The sequence below is a fragment of the Fistularia commersonii genome, chromosome 24 (assembly GCF_037954325.1).
Source record: "Fistularia commersonii isolate RoL2024-O1a breed Wild chromosome 24, RoL_Fcom_v1.0, whole genome shotgun sequence".
NCBI classification, from domain to species: Eukaryota; Metazoa; Chordata; class Actinopteri; order Syngnathiformes; family Fistulariidae; genus Fistularia; species Fistularia commersonii.
Window position 1 is genome coordinate 158,717 of NC_141307.1, and position 16,415 is coordinate 175,131.

General features: G+C 52.3%; 1 protein-coding gene and 1 long non-coding RNA gene across 3 annotated transcripts; one reads left to right on the forward strand and one right to left on the reverse strand.

Moving 5' to 3' along the window:
* Positions 1-7,483: 7,483 nt before the first annotated feature.
* Positions 7,484-9,526, forward strand: LOC147219517 (uncharacterized). The gene is made up of 4 exons (XR_015108019.1): positions 7,484-7,504; positions 7,617-7,652; positions 7,782-7,826; positions 9,247-9,526. It is a non-coding gene; the product is annotated as an uncharacterized LOC147219517 (long non-coding RNA).
* A 200-nt stretch (positions 9,527-9,726) lies between these two features.
* hsf1 (heat shock transcription factor 1) lies at positions 9,727-14,734 on the reverse strand. Of its 2 annotated transcripts, XM_086171514.1 has the most exons (15): positions 14,328-14,724; positions 13,900-14,008; positions 13,695-13,831; positions 13,449-13,573; positions 12,935-13,010; positions 12,775-12,836; positions 11,783-11,861; positions 11,588-11,703; positions 11,365-11,510; positions 11,191-11,293; positions 10,647-10,752; positions 10,454-10,507; positions 10,317-10,374; positions 9,995-10,183; positions 9,727-9,910 (listed from the first exon to the last, which is right to left on the reverse strand). In XM_086171514.1, exons 1-14 carry the CDS (start codon positions 14,451-14,453, stop codon positions 10,026-10,028), a joined length of 1,455 nt encoding a protein of 484 aa, XP_086027640.1. In that variant the 5' UTR covers positions 14,454-14,724; the 3' UTR covers positions 9,727-9,910; positions 9,995-10,025. The 2 variants fall into 2 exon arrangements, with proteins under 2 accessions (XP_086027640.1, XP_086027639.1); XM_086171513.1 differs by having other exon boundaries at positions 9,727-10,183; positions 14,328-14,734.
* Between the last annotated feature and the right edge of the window lie 1,681 nt (positions 14,735-16,415).

Here is a 16,415-nt window from a genome sequence, read left to right on the forward strand (position 1 = left end):
GTGGAACGGTGAGGCCACAGGGAGTGGAGATCAAGAAGCTGGAGGATTTCAGGTACTTGGGGTCAACAGTCCAGAGCGTAGGAGAGTGGGGAGAAGAGGTGAAGAGACGGTCCAAGCAGGTTGGAATGGGTGGAGAAAAGTGTCAGGGGTACTATGGGATAGAAGACTATCGGCCAGAATAAAAGGAAAGGTGTACAAGACAGTGGTGAGACCAGAGATGATGTTTGGACCAGAAACTGTTCCAATGACCAAAAGACAGCAGGCAGAACTAGAGGTGGCAGAGATGAAGATGTTGAGGTTCTCTTTGGGAGTGACCAGGATGGAGAGGATCAGGAATGAGTCTATCAGAGGAACAGCACATGTTAGATGTTTGGAGAGAAGGTCAGAGAAGCCAGACTGAGATAGTTTGGTCATGGACAGAGGAGGGATGGAGAATATATTGGTTGACGGATGCTGGAATTGGAGCTGCCAGGCAAGAGGTCTGGAGGAAGACCAAAGAGAAGATTTATAGATGTAGTGAGAGAGGATATGAAGGTAGTTGGTGTGAGAGAGGAGGATCCAGAGAATAGGGTTGGATGGAGAAAGTTGCTTTGCTGTGGCGACACCTGAAGGGAAAAGTCAAAAGAAGAAGAAGAAGAAGAAGAAGAAGAAGAAGAAGAAGAAGTCGTCTTTTGCAGAAACGTCCCTGTGCAAAGGGGCGGGGCTTCCAGCTCTTACTTACGAACAAAAATCAAAAACTTCTCCTGCAGCGACGCTGAAGATCCACGCTGATTAATTTGATGAATAATAGTTGACCCACTTGTTCTGCAGGTTCTACGGCGGACATCTCCGGAGCTTCTGGTCACCCAGGGGTCCAAGGTAACCGCCAGACGTCGCAGTGCTTGTAGGGCTGCTGCGGTTCTCCTGTGGGTCCAACTAAACCACAGAACACTGATTGGAGACAATTAACCAGAACCAGAACCATCTGTGAACCTCCAGAAGCAGGGTCGGGCCCAAGAGGTCCGCATCACCAAATGTTTGTGTTTTCAGGTTCCGAAGGCGCCGGCCCAGAATCACATGGCGAGTTCCCTTCTGCTCTATCGATGAGCCTCGATCAGTACCTTCTGAAGTGGACATCGATCACGTCGGGTATTGAACGGCGGGATCTTTTTCAGGTAACGGACAGAAGCTGCTGAGTGGTGGCGGCCAGGCTGAAGGACATACAGGTGAGCGTCAGGAGCAGGGCGACAGGAAGGAGATGGGCATCATCTGAACCCCTTACCTTCTGCCCAGGTGTCCTTCCACCGCCGGGGGCCGGAGATCCTCACCTGGATTATGCGGGTGAGAGCTCCGATCCGCTTCCCATGAACGATTCCGTAACGTTCCGGGAACCTTTTAGTGGACGTTCCAGTCAGCCAAGGTGTGACGTTCAGGAGTATTTCAGCATTTCAGGTTCCCGGCGGTGTCCTTTGAAAGATAGGATTAGGTCTCCTTAGTTCTTCCACTGTCCCACATGGTTCCCAGTCCTGGATCGAGGTCTGCTCCCCTTTCCTGAAACATCTGACACTTTGACAGGACCTCCTTCGAGCCTTCCAAACTCCCACATCTAGGATTTAGCCTTCAAGCACCAAAGCTGCGACTCCCCGGCCCTCCAGAAGATGTCCACAGGTGTGCAGGAGTTCCCTCTGGGTCTGGAAAGCCTCCTCCATGGCTGCCGTCCACCAACATGTTCTTAGGACGCTCCTACCACAAGAAACACACACTTCTGACCACAGGTCCAGAAGCTGCTGCCACGACGGAGGCCTCCATGTCAACCAATGTCCTCCTCGTCCCCGACTTCCTCCAGAGTCACTGAAGGACTGAACTGAAGACGACATGGACAGGAGACTCCTTGGCTGTCCTCACCTCCCCTGACAAGTCACACACACTGTTCAGGTTTACATTGCACACTCACACACACTCACTCACACACACACACACACACACACACACACACTCACTCACTCACTCACACACACATACACACACACACCTACACTCAGTCACTCACTCACTCTCTCACACACACACACACACACACAGAGTCACTCACTCACTCTCACACACACACACATACATTCAGTCACTCACACACACACACACACTCAGTCAGTCAGTCACTCACTCTCTCACACACACACACACACACACACAGTCACTCACTCACTCCCTCTCTCTCTCTCACACTCACTCACTCTCACACTCTCACTCACACACACACACACTCAGTCACTCACTCTCATACTCTCACCCACACCAACACACCCACACACACACACACACACACACACACTCAGTCACTCACTCACTCTCACACACTCTCACTCTCACACACACACACACACATACATTCAGTCACTCACACACACACACACACACACACTCAGTCACTCACTCACTCCCTCTCTCTCACACTCTCACTCACACACACACACACAGACACACACATACATTCAGTCACTCACACACTCTCTCTCACACTCACTCACTCTCACACTCTCACTCACACACACACACACACACTCAGTCACTCACTCTCATACTCTCACCCACACCAACACAACCACCCACACACACACACACTCAGTCACTCACTCACTCTCACACACTCTCTCTCACACTCACTCACTCTCACACACACACACAGACACACACATACATTCAGTCACTCACACAGTCAGTCACTCACTCACTCTCTCTCACACTCACTCACTCTCACACTCTCACACACACACACACACACACACACTCAGTCACTCACTCTCATACTCTCTCACCCACACCAACACACACACACCCCCCCACACACCCACATGTGTAAGTGTCTCTACATGTGCACAGCACCTCAGTGCAGGCCCATGGAGTCCCCAGGAGCTTCTCTGTCTGGAGCCTTCAGGAAGCTGAAACATCTGACCACCTCCTCTTTGGGTTCCCGTCCGAGCGTCTCCGTCCCTCCGGCACAAACGGGAGTCCGTCCTCCTCCCGAGGTTCCGGAGGTTCAGTTCCGGAACCGATACCTCGGAGAAGGACGGGAGGGTCCACCTGAGTCCACCTGATGGTCCTGCTCTTCTTAATCCCTGGGAGGAGACGCCGCCGCGAACCGGCCAATCGGGTCCCGGCGTCCGTCCCACCTCCGAGACACTTTGCAGGTGTCTGATGGATCTGATGGATCAGAACTTACCAGGAACCGGGAGAAGTTTTTCAGGCTTCTTCCCTGAGAAGCCGGGAAACCAAAGCAGATGATACCAGCCGTCCGTGAAGATCTGCTCAATAAAGTTTCTAGAGCTTCTGGAAGGAAGGAAGGACTCCTCATGGTTTCATTCTTTGTGATGAAACTTCTCTCCGCTCTTCCAGGCCTCCTCCACACGTCCGCTCACTTCCTGTTCGGCCTGATCAGTAAGTTGGATTTGATTGGTCATTGTCAAATATTGATCGTGTCCGAAGCTAAAGCCTTTTAAAGTCTGCAGAAGAAACGGTAGCAGCGGGACGTTCCGTACCTCCTCGCTGGCTGATTCTTTGAGAATCCTTTGAGCTTCGGAGATCTTCTGCCGTTCCCATGGAAACAAGGATAACATTCCAGGAACCTCCAAAAGTCCTGGTTTGGCTCCAGAAGGCCGGGTTGTAGAATCGCGGCGGTCGGACCTTGCGAGCGTCCGCTGATCTCGTGTTTCCTGTCCAGGTCCCACGGCTCCGCCCCCTGCGCTGGACGCCACCGGTAAGGAGATGTTTCTGGACTCACCTGCAGAAGGTCTCCTGACCGCAGCTCTGACGCGTCCAACTGTCTTCCAGGTGTCGCTGTGGGTCCGGACGCTGCTGCAGGTTGGTTCTGATCTGCAACGGTAGAAGGATGAAGATCAGCTGATCCTCCGGGACTGAACGACGGACTTCATGCTTAGTTATTGATCAGTGATGTTGGTCATCATGGTCATCTAACAATCAAAGATCATCCTGACCTTCTTCTTCTTCTTCTTCTGGTGACGGAGGTTCCCATCATCACTATGACATGAGCGCCGACCAATCAGGACGGGAGCAGCTCTCCTCCGCGGCCATCTTAGGCTCCGCCCCTTCGGCGGCGCAGGCAGGTAAGACCTTCTGAGGAGGCCGAGCCTTCAGGTCGGAGCTCCTCTGGCGTCGGAGGTCACCTGACAGGAAGCGTTGTCGCATGGTCGTCTCTGCGTCTCCAACCCCAGAGGCGTCGTTGACAAGTTAACTCTGAACAAAGTCTGGAGGACGAAATCGTCGGAGCACTGATTTGAGTTTGTCTTCCTCAGCTTCGCCGGCGCTGTCTTCATCATCTTCATCATCTTCATCATCTTCATCATCTTCATCATCTTCATCGTCGTCAGTCCCGTGGCCGCAGGGCGGCGCTCACAAGGAAAAAAACGGTGAATCCAAACAGGCTGACCATGCGGTGATGTTCCTGACAGATCTCATTTGATGCTGACTTGTGGAAATCTTCTCGTTGAGGCGAGTGGAGGTGAAGGTCTTGTCTGGAAGAGGTTTCACCTCGTCCCAGAGGCTTCTTCACTTCTAATGAGCAGCTACATGAGGAAACACCCGACAGGCCATCAGAAGTGAAGAAGCCTCTTTAAGGGCAGGAACGTCTTCAAGCCAAGACGTTCCAGACCAGTTCCCGAGACAAGAAGATCTCGACGAGAATCCGCCCTGACCTGGGAGACTGAGATCTTCCACAGACTGATCCGATAAAGGTCTCTAAATCTCCGAGACCAGACGAAACACCTCAGGATTGACCCTCAGCCCCAAACTCGTACCAATCTGAAGCCGACTGCCGTAATGGGATGCAATCCAGGGCAGAAATGTAAGGCGGACTCTTCCTTCTGATCTGAGAACCTGGTGTTTCCACCGTCCTCCTCACAAATGGCCACCGACCCGAGACAAACTGTACGCCGGATGTTTTCTTGGAGGGAAAGTTTCACGACGCATGAAAAGCCCGAGTTAAATCCTTTTCTCTATTTAAAGAATCCACAGAAGGTTGAGGCCCATCAGCTCTCGGGACGCAGACGTTCATTTCGAGACCTTCTGTGAAGGTCCAGACTCCAGACTGTGAAGGTCTAAGGCTCTGATAAGAAGCTTCCTAATAGTCCCATTATAGTTCTTCTCCTGTGTTCTGACACAAATGTGGCAGCTCACCTGGAAAACCTCTGAAGTCAACTTTCATTGAAGCGTTGAACAGACCAGGGATCATCTGCTGCCCCATACCAGGAGTCTCAGACCTCCTTCTCCCCGGCCTCTTCTTCCAGCTCTTCTGGGAGACTCCTGAGGCACTCCTGGTCCAGCACCGTGGTATGCCTTGGGTTTTCCTACCTCCAGGGTGGAGGAACATGCCCAGAACACGTCCTGAGGGAGGCGTCCTCATCCAGCCCTTCTGGAAGATGAGGAGCAGCAGCTCCATTCTGAGCTCTTCCTGGATGGCCGATCTCTTCACCTAATTGCCTGGACACTTTGAGGAGGAAGCTCCATCATCAACCCGTCCATCTCCCAGTTCTTCACTCACTCCTGAACACCACTTAGAGGTACTTGAACTCCTCCACTTGGTGAGGTCCAAACATCTAACCAAGAGGGGGCACTCCTATGCTTTCCCATTGAAGATCACGGCCTCGGGTTGGATGGTGCTGAACCTCACACCCCAGATACTCCACAGTTGGCTGCGAACCACTCCAGTGACAGATCAGTCTAATGATCAGTCTGATGAAGCCAACAGGACCACATCTGCCCAAAAAGAATCGACACCCCAGAGGGAAATTAATCCGACTCGATGCCGGAAACGTGTGCCGTGCTCGATCCTACGTGGAACCGAATGACCCTTATTACAGGATACGGTACCCTGAGCTCCCAGAGCAACTCCACAGGATGTGGTCCAGACCATTTTCTAGGTCCACAAAACACTTGTAGACTGGTCGGACAAACTTCCTTGCACCCTCGAGGACCCTGCCGAGAACATGGAGGGGGGCCGATGTTCAACTTCAAGGACCAAATCCACACTGCTCCGTCTGGATCTGAGGTTCGACTGTCCGGTGGACCCTCCTCTCAAGCACCCCCCGAGTAGACCTTTCCAGGGCGGCAGAGGAGCGTTACCCCCATCGTAAGAGGGGGATCACCACCTCTGCCAATCCGGAGACACTGCCCTCCACGGTGCTGCAGAGGCATGTCAGCCATGACAGTCCTACAACATCCAGAGCCTTGGGGAACTCAGGGCAGATCTCATCCAGTCCAGGTGCCACCATGACTTCAGCCCCAGAGTTAGGGGTGCAAGTCCACAGGTTGTGAGCCCATGGGAAGGGGGGCGACCTGGTAGTCCATTCGAGCAGCGCCCTGCCACCATCCATCACCACCCCAAAACCTTCCTCCTGAGGGGAGTCCCAGGGTCTCGGTGCTGCGTGAGGGAAAACTCAATCCATTTTGTTTTCTCATCATCTGAGCCACAGTGTCGGGTCCTTCACGCAGGACCGTTGCTTCGGATGACTCTACCGGGGCCCCAAGTCCCAAAACATTAGCTCAAGGAACCTCTGGGACATGTAGACTCCTCCACCACAAGTGGTGCCGGTTGTAACCTTTGGCTTGATTTAATCTCTGTTCACCTGAGATGGAAGTTTCATTTGAACTCTCGATGTCTGCGTCTCCTAGGAAACGGCCGACAGACTCAGCTGACCGACTTGAACAGAGGTAAACATTCCCTTTGGAACTTCAGAAAGCACCTCCACGATGTTTCCAAAACATGGGCGGGGTTTTACAGCGCATCCTGTTTAAAACATGTCAGTAAATGTCTGTAAATTGTGGTAGAACACGAAGAAGGTTGCTGCGAGATGATCTATAATATGTTGGAAACGGTTTCCTAGATGAAACCAGAGCTTCACGCCGACCCAGGGAATGTTCTGGAAACCAGCGGGGATGTTTTGAGGACCTTCTCGAGCCGCCTGTTTCAGTATTATCTGTGTCCTGACGGTCTGATGGTTTCTGCAGGAGGCGCCGAGCCGGTCACCAGTCTTCACGTGGACGTTCCAGGTAAGATGATCCACGATGACCCGATCAAACTTCAGAAGGACTGACGGTCTTCTGCCCTGGGCTGCAGCTTCAGGTGCTACCCAGGAGGTCACAGGTAAGGCCGGTCCGTCCCTTCTTCATCCACGGAAGAGTGCTTCCTGTCACACATGGACCTGTTACAGAGGCCTTGCAAGTGGTCGTCACGGAAACGGCAGGCGGGCGGGGCTTCACACGGGCAGGTAAAGCCACTTCCTGCTGACATCATGTCTGTGTGAGCTGTTTGCCTCCCCTGGCCATCTCTTCTCCAGCTTCAGGTGGCCCCTCCCACACAGACCTGGTTACCGTGCCGACAGAATCCACAGGGACGATCACAGGTGAGACAGATTTATGGGATGTGAGGTGGGTCAGGGGTCAAAGGTGTCCTCATAACCCTCTGTCTGGATTGTATTTTCAGGAGGTCCAACAGGAAGTGGCCTGGAGTCCAGTGAGTCTGGAGCCGTTCGGAATTTCACCTTTGACCCCAGCAGAGAAGAGACGTGTTCAAGTTAGCGTGTGCGTGTGTGTGTGTGTGTGTGTGTGTGTGTGTGTCGTTCCAGGTCATCAACCCATCACAACTCAAACCCTGACAGCTGGTGAGTTTCTCCAATAGACATGGCTTCTACCGGTGAAGTTCTTGTTGAAGGTTCTGGAACTGAGCTCCGCTGAGACCAGGTGCTGAAAGCATCTTTTTCCGTACTCTTGGTTCTGCTTGTTCTCCGCAGGTTCCGCTACTGAACAGTACAACCCATCTGGTCAGGGTCCTGAAGGTGAGTCCTGAACCTTTTAGGTTGTCATGACAACCAGACCCGTCGGAGATAGACCCGTCATGGCTGCTGATTGGCTGACATGAAATTACAAGCTGTGTCTCAGCAGCCTGGCACATCAAATATAATAACAACTATATAACAAAAACATCAAGACCTCAGTGACGGACGGGCCTGAAGAGCGTTGGAGCTCGGATTCTCCACTGGAGGGCGACAAAGCTCTGAGTCTGGGACGTCACCGCATCGAGTCTGAGAACATCTTCAAACTACTTGCAATTGGAGAAAACTTTGAAGCTCCTTGAGTTTATATCAGGGCCTGGATTTCCAGAAGGTTCTTACTTCCATCCTCTCAACAGAGCACAATGATTGGTCTTTCGTCAGCTGACCCGTGCGGGAGGCGACGGTCCACTGTGACCTGAGCGTCAGCAGGAGACACTTCTCCAAATTCCAAAACCCATGGAGTCAGCAAGACTATTTCCTGAACATGAAGACATTGAGATACTACTGCTGGAGTGAGATGATGAGGGCGCAGACCAGTCCTCTGAGGGCTTCTGTGACCTTAAGCCCTGACGGAGATGGACTTCACCGGTGACGTGAAGCTGCAAGGATCCTTATGACGTTCACAGACGTACAGGTGCCGCAGAGCCAGGGAGGAGGGTTCTCCAAGTTTCTCTACCGCTTCTTCTGTCCTTCAAAGAAGTATCTCCAGGTCCTGGCCTTCGGTCCGTCACACTGCAGGTCCAGACCTTCAGAAGGTCACACTGCAGGTCCGGACCTCCAGAAGGTCACACTGCAGGTCCGGACCTCCAGAACGTCACACTGCAGGTCCGGACCTCCAGAACGTCACACTGCAGGTCCGGACCTTCAGTCCGTCACACTGCAGGTCCAGACCTCCAGAAGGTCACACTGCAGGTCCAGACCTTCGGACGGTCACACTGCAGGTCCAGACCTTCAGTCCGTCACACTGCAGGTCCAGACCTCCAGAAGGTCACACTGCAGGTCCAGACCTTCAGTCCGTCACACTGCAGGTCCAGACCTTCGGACGGTCACACTGCAGGTCCGGACCTTCGGACGGTCACACTGCAGGTCCGGACCTTCAGAACGTCACACTGCAGGTCCGGACCTCCAGAAGGTCACACTGCAGGTCCGGACCTCCAGAACGTCACACTGCAGGTCCAGACCTCCAGAAGGTCACACTGCAGGTCCGGACCTTCAGTCCGTCACACTGCAGGTCCGGACCTTCAGTCCGTCACACTGCAGGTCCAGACCTTCGGACGGTCACACTGCAGGTCCAGACCTTCGGACGGTCACACTGCAGGTCCAGACCTTCGGACGGTCACACTGCAGGTCCAGACCTTCAGTCCGTCACACTGCAGGTCCAGACCTCCAGACCATCTCAAGTGTGTCCCGTTCCATCTTGCAGGTGCAGAAAATGTGGAACTGGAGGATTCCTGCTGACTTCCACATCAAGCCGCGGGTTCGATTCCTGCGCTACCAGTTCCAGTGTGAGGCCCAGCCAGCCAGGCCCAGGAAGCCCCTCCCCTCCCTGTAGTCGTAGCCCCGGCCCGCCGCAGGGGATCTGAAGTATTTAAGTACGCCCGAGTAGAAACACCCTCATATGACATCGTACGGGAAGTGACATCATCAATATGTACAATACCTTGTGAGCGCCGCAATAAAAGCTTCCATCTATTTTGAACATCAAGCTGCGACACGCTCGTCAATGATAACCTCGCCGACGGCGGGTCGGGCCTCCGTGACCTTTGACCCCGGCCAAACATGGCACGACTCATGGATGCTCCTTTGAAATAAAAGCTTTGCAAGCACGTTGCGTCCGGCGAGGCTCTTCGGCGGCGCAGGATCTGAGCGGCCGCTCCGGGCCAGGACACAGAGGACGCCGACCTTCACGCACAAACTTTTTATTATGGATCCATAGTGATGGTACACAACGCTCCACTGGGCGGGGTTTGTTTCCATGGTTACAGGATAAATAAATCGTCATAAAAATATTCTCTTCATATCTCCCGTGGAAAGGCTTCCTGTGACAGCGCGGGCGCAGGGAAACTCCACGGGCTTGAATTTGGAAGCTAAAATAAAAAGAGAAGAAGACGTAGAAACTGCATTCGTCTTTCACCTACTGATGGACAGTTAGTCTGTTGTGATGTCAGTACGCTGTCGCCGCCGCTCTCGCCACCGCCGCTGTCAGAGACCCGCGTCCAGCTGCGATGCGGCCTCGCCGTCGGGGGCGGGGCTGAAGAACGGCTCGCCCTCCAGCTCCAGGAGGGACGGCAGGTCGGCGCCGCCGTCCCCGAGGCCGCTCGGATCCAGCGCCTGGGGCATGTACTGCACCAGCTGCTTGCCTGGGCCAATCGGAGCGGAGCGTGGGGTTACCATGGTGATAGCGCAGATAGATTTTTCACAGACGACGAAATGCATATCTGATCATTTTGTGAGAACAGTGGGCATGTGTGTGTGTGTGTGTGTGTGTCTCACCAGCATTCGATGTGATGCTACTGAAGTCACTTCCTTTAGGAGCCTCGTCAGACAGCAGCTGTGAGGAGACAGCGACTGCACATCAGCAGGAAGTGACATCACGTCATCTGGCTCTTATCGTTGCGTCGTCTACTCACAGTGGTCAACGTGTCGAGGTCGAAGTCTCCGGACGGACAGGAGGTGCTGAAGAACTGCAGACGGAGGTCACATGACATGTTACTACCCCCGCCACATCACGACGACAGGTCACCTGACACGCCATGACGCCATGGTCATGCGGTCACGGGACCTGCTACATCCATGACAACTCCAGAGGCCGGAGACACTGACCTCCATGAGTGGAGAAGATTCAAAGGTGATGGTTTGATTGTTCAAGACGGTCTGAAGGTTCTCCAGGCTGTTGTCCATCAATTCAACATGCTCTGACAGCTCAGACCTGTTGAGCATGTCTCACACACACACACACACACACACACACACACACACACACACACACACACACACACACACACACACACACACACACACACACACACACACACACACACACACACACACACACACACACACACACACACACACACACACACGTTAGCAGGTGATGACCTCTGGTTCAAGTGAGGAGCTGCCTGGGACTCCATGTGACTCCGCTGTGACTCGTGACCCCGACAGACAAACGCGCCTCCAAACCAACTCCAGATGCTAACGCTAGCACTGCAGCTGGACAAAGCGGGGTCAGCTCAAACAGGAAAACGCGATCATAACCTCCGACCCGCCAAAGCGAGGAGACGGGAGCGAATGAGCATCGCCATGGCAACGGAGAAGACGGCGGTCCGGCCCGTGAGCTTTCAACGAGCGGCAGCTCGCGCCTCACCTGTCGATGCAGGCCACGGTCTGGCACTGGTGCTGGCCCGGTTCGGGGTCGGGTGGCGTGGGGGGGCTGGCGGGGACGGGGCTCATCACCACGATGGACGAAGCTGTTTAGAAGACACACGTTAGACGTCCGCGCCTCGTCGACAGCGGCGAATGCGTGGCGTGCGGTCGGCACCTGGCTGCTGATTGGTGAGGGGGGGGGTCTCGTGCTCCTGCAGGATGGAATTGATGAAGGTGGTGGGAGACAGGGGCGTGTCCACGGGGGTGAGCCCGGCCTCCGGGGCGGGACTGGGCAGCTCCTCCTTCACGGGACAGGACACCCTGAGGGAAGAAGGCCCGGAATCAGACGCTCGTCCGCAACGGCGAACGGGACGGGACTCCGACGTGAGGCGTCTCACCCCGCTTCCGGACAGTCGCCGGCGACGTCGTGCGCGGCGGGAGTCGCCACCTCTGTGATGTCTGAGATGATCGGTCCAGAGGTGACGGGGGCGTCGGCAAACATACCCGCGGGGGCCTGCGCACAAACGGCGGGAGCCACGTCGGCGGACGAGGTGAACAGCGACCCCGACGGCGAGCCCACAGGACGCCCTTACCTGCATGTGCTCTAACGAAAACTGTCGGCTGTACTTTGGTAGTGAGTGGGCGGAGCCGGAGTCCCCGAGCATCAGGGGGCTGGAAGAGGACACAAGCGGTGCTGATAATAACGGCGTTACAACGCGGAGCACCGTGGAGTACACGGCTTCCACTGCCGTGGTACTGTCTGGTCGTACCGCGGTTTAGTAGTGTAGCACTGACGGACATATTATGGGCTGGCCTTCTACACTTTAACTTATACCAGGGGTCGGCAACCCATGCGGCTCTTCCATCTTTACACTGCGGCTCTGAGTGGCTTAGGAAAATATATCATAAATATTTAATTGAAGAATATTTCATTTGTGTTAATTCCTTTTTTTAACTTTCAGTTCTAAGTTGGAAGATTATTGTGATCTTGAAATATTAAATAAAATATTATTTTTCGCCGCTCAAAATAACATCACACTGGTGGAAGCCGGTAGACCCGCCCGCCGGTAAAGTCCCGATTTGCAGATGCTGTGCGCAGGAGTTCAGGAGCAGAAGTCCTATAAACCAGGTAAAATAAATATTTATGAAGATATTTTGCAAATATTTATCTTTTATTGTTTACTGACACAGTGATTTTTTTACCGATTTATTTTTAAAATTCAGGTCAAGGCTCCGCTACACACTCTGAAAGCCCAAAGCTCAAAATGACTTCAATACATAAATAAGATTTAATTTTCTCCGTAATACTTTGTGAATTTCAGAAGCAACACACTACACACTTGTTTATACAAAGTGTAAAGGTAATAAAAAGCAATATATACAGTGGTACCTTTATTTTAGACGTCAAAAAGTAATTGCCGCTCTTAGTGTTTTCTTTTCCGAGGAAACCGGGTCTAAATGGCTCTTTGGGTGTTACGGGTTGCCGACCCCTGACTTAGACGATGCCAAAGTCAGTACGTCTTTCCAGTATCCGCATTGAGCTTTGCAGTACAAGTGCTGTCACATTTGCAGTATCTCTACATACATTTTCCTTTTGACCCCCTTGATCCTGTTGGAGTGGACGAGCGACACCAGGAACTCGATCAACTAAACAAAGAGAGGATGACATTGTCGCGATGCTCAGAGGCTGAGACTTGTCGTGGGTCTGGATTCTGTGGCACATCGATGTCGTGTCGACACGTTACCTTGTTGACGACCTTCTGCTGCTGGACGTGTTTCTGCCTCAGGGTGGCCACTTCCCTCCACAGGGCCTCGTTCTCACTGAAACACACGTACGTGCACGATAAGACGCTTTCCACTTGCCATCGGCTCCTATTCCACGTGAACCCCAGTCCTGGCTTTCAAACCTATACGACGACTAATCCACACCTTCATTTTACACGAGAAAAAATTCACGTGCAAATCCAATGGTGCTCATGAGGTGCGTGCACATACGTGTGCATGTCCACGCAGTGTGTGGCTATTCTAATGTCTGATATGGACATACAGAGGTCGGAGGTCAGAGCCCGCTGCAAACACTTTCCTGACGCTTTGTCTTCTGAATGCGTCAATATAAATGAAAAAAGATCCGGTGGTCACAGATCTGTTTACTTTGACCCGACCGAGTTACAGTCCGGTCCAGAACACCGGGGAAACATCCTGGTCTTTCCTACTCCACCCAGACCCGGTCCGGTCCAGTCCGGTCTAAATCCTGCTCACTGTTTCATGGCATTGATCCTTGAGTCGATGGTCTCCTGCTTCCCCTTCATCAGCTGGACGTCACTCAGGATCTTGTTCACGTCGTCTGCCGAGAGTTTCACTTCTTCTGACCGTCCGGATGACACCTGAAGCCATGAGCACACACACATGGTTAGATGGCAACCTTCCTCCTCCCCACACACACACACACACACACGTGCTCATGCACTCATACATTTACACACACACACACGAGTGATAACATACTGCAGTGACTTTGCGCTTGATGTTCTCCAATAAAGGCGATTGTCCCTGGAGGAAGAATGGGTGCTGGAACTCCGTGTCGTCCCGTTCGGGTTTCAGGAGACCCCCCTGTTCGATGTGGACCACCTTCCGGAATCCATCTGCAGGGACAACCTGAGTTGGAACTTGTGATCATCTCCGAAAACCCTGAGCCAGAAGCGGCACTTACACATGTTGAGCTGGCGGATGAAGCTGGCCATATTATTGTGCTTGAAAAACTTTGGTAGAACCTCCTTTGAGAAGCGGCCCTGATCAAACACATGGAAGCTGGTTCCACTCTGAAGAACACAAAGAACACGGGAGAGTTCACGGGGGTCCTTGAGGTACACAGTCCATCCTAAACTGTCCATTTGAGAGCTTCACACAAACACACTACCCACGGACTCAGCAGATATCCTTCACTTTGACTAAACTGTCCTTAAAAACTCGTTCGGACCGTACACACGCCCCACCGGATGGTGTCGGTTGGGTCGAAATGGACCTTCGGATGCTAACTGCTAACTGCTAGCAGCTAACGGAGTGTGTGAAGTTGAGCCAAACTAGCTTAAAGCGCCGGCTCCGCGGGCTCAATTCGGCCGAGCGGAGTGAACTCCCTACCGCGCTCCAGCAGATGAGCTCGTCGGTGTCCGGATCCTCCACCAGGGTCCAGAGCTTAGTGAGGAAGGCCGGGACGTTGCTGCCCCCCGCCCCCGCCCCTGCGGCGCCTACTCCGGGAAACTCCATGGAGTTTCAGCGCTCTGCGGGACGAAGAAGTACCAGGCTAACGGCGGCTAACGGTGCTGGCTGTTAGCCACTAACGCGCCCTCACTTGGAAAACATCCCCAGCCACAGAGCCGGGACTGAGGGAGACTTGGGCCGAATCCCGGGCCCGGCTTGTGCGGTTCTTTTCCGGTTCTGAACTCGGTTTCCCGGGGCTGAGCGGTGGGTCGGATCCGGACAAACTTCCCCGAAAATTAACAACTGCGCAGCGAATTCTCCGTCGCCTGTCGATGACGCCACACAACGACGTAACGTGGGGGTCGACGTGATGACGTAGGTGGGCGCAATCCGAATGACCGCCTGTCCGCCACGTTCACCCGTTAGTTTGTAACATCCGTCCGTCCATCCTTCTATCCATCCATCATTCTATCCATCCTTCTATCCAGCCATCCTTCTATCCATCCTTCTATCCATCCTTCTCTCCATCCATCCATCCATCCATCCATCCATCATCCATCCATCCATCCATCCATCCATCCATCCATCCATCCATCCATCCATCCATCATACTTACATCCGACCATCCATCTGACCATCCATCCATCCATCCATTCATCCGTCCATCCATCCATCCGTCCGTCCGTCCATCATATTTACATCCGATCATCCATCCATCCATCCGTCTATCCATCCATCCATCCATACATACATACATACATCCTTCTATCCATCCATCCATCCATCCATCATCTATCATCCATCGATCCATCATACTTACATCCGTCCATACATCCGTCCATACATTCGTCCATCCATCCATCCATACATACATCCATCCATCCATACATACATACATACATACATACATACATACATATATACATACATACATCTGACCATCCATACATACATACATACATACATACATACATACATACATACATACATACATACATCTGACCATCCGTCTATCCATCCATACATACATACATACATACATACATCCGTCCGTCCATCCTTCTATCCATCCATCCATCCATCCATCATACTTGCATCCGTCCATACATCCGTCCATCCGTCCATACATACATACATACATACATCTGACCATCCATCCATCCATCCATCCGTCCGTCCGTCCATCCGTCATCCATCTATCTGTCCATCCATTCATCTTTTTTTTTTAATAAAAAGAAACTGTAAATACAACACACGTGTTCAGCCAGGGGAATCACAAAATATAGAGCTATAATAGATACAAAAATCAGACTGCCATATAAAGAAAAATTCCTTTCTATGGTAAAACACAAAGCTATCAAACCCTTTCCAAAATAAAAGTCTTTCTTACCGCCTTCCAGTTCTGGAGTCCATTTCCAGTGCTGCTGAATTCATCCACTTCCTTATGTGAATATGACATTTTCCAAAGCATTACAAGATGTACAAAAGAAACAAAGTGAGAAACATATCCTTATCCTGCAGCTGCACTGACGATCCCATTCTCAGTGAACCTCACCAAAATAGGAGTGAGTACAAGCAATAGAATAATAAATGTAACATAGATTCTCCATGGATTCCACAGAAACCACAGGAGAATTTGTCTGGCTAGATGTGGTGTGGATGTATTTATTTGGACATTTGTGGTTTGTAGCATCCACCCATCCAGAAGATGTGGTCCTGCAGTGAGGTGTGACGCCCTGCCGTGGAGACACAACGAGCAGCCGCCAAACACTTGTGGGGAGAGACGTGCACATTGTGGAACCGCAAAACCCAATTTAGCAATAAACTATTGACATGATAACAACTGACCTTTAACCTTCAGAAGCTGTGGAACCACAACCATACAGTTGTGGAGGCAGCTTTTAGAATATAACGTTTCCTTTTATACTGAACGCTCCTGTTGTTCCAAAGGTAATAATGCACGGGTGAAAAATGATGTCGTGCAACATTTGCTCATTTCTTGTGTGCAACTCATAAAGTGCAGCTGCA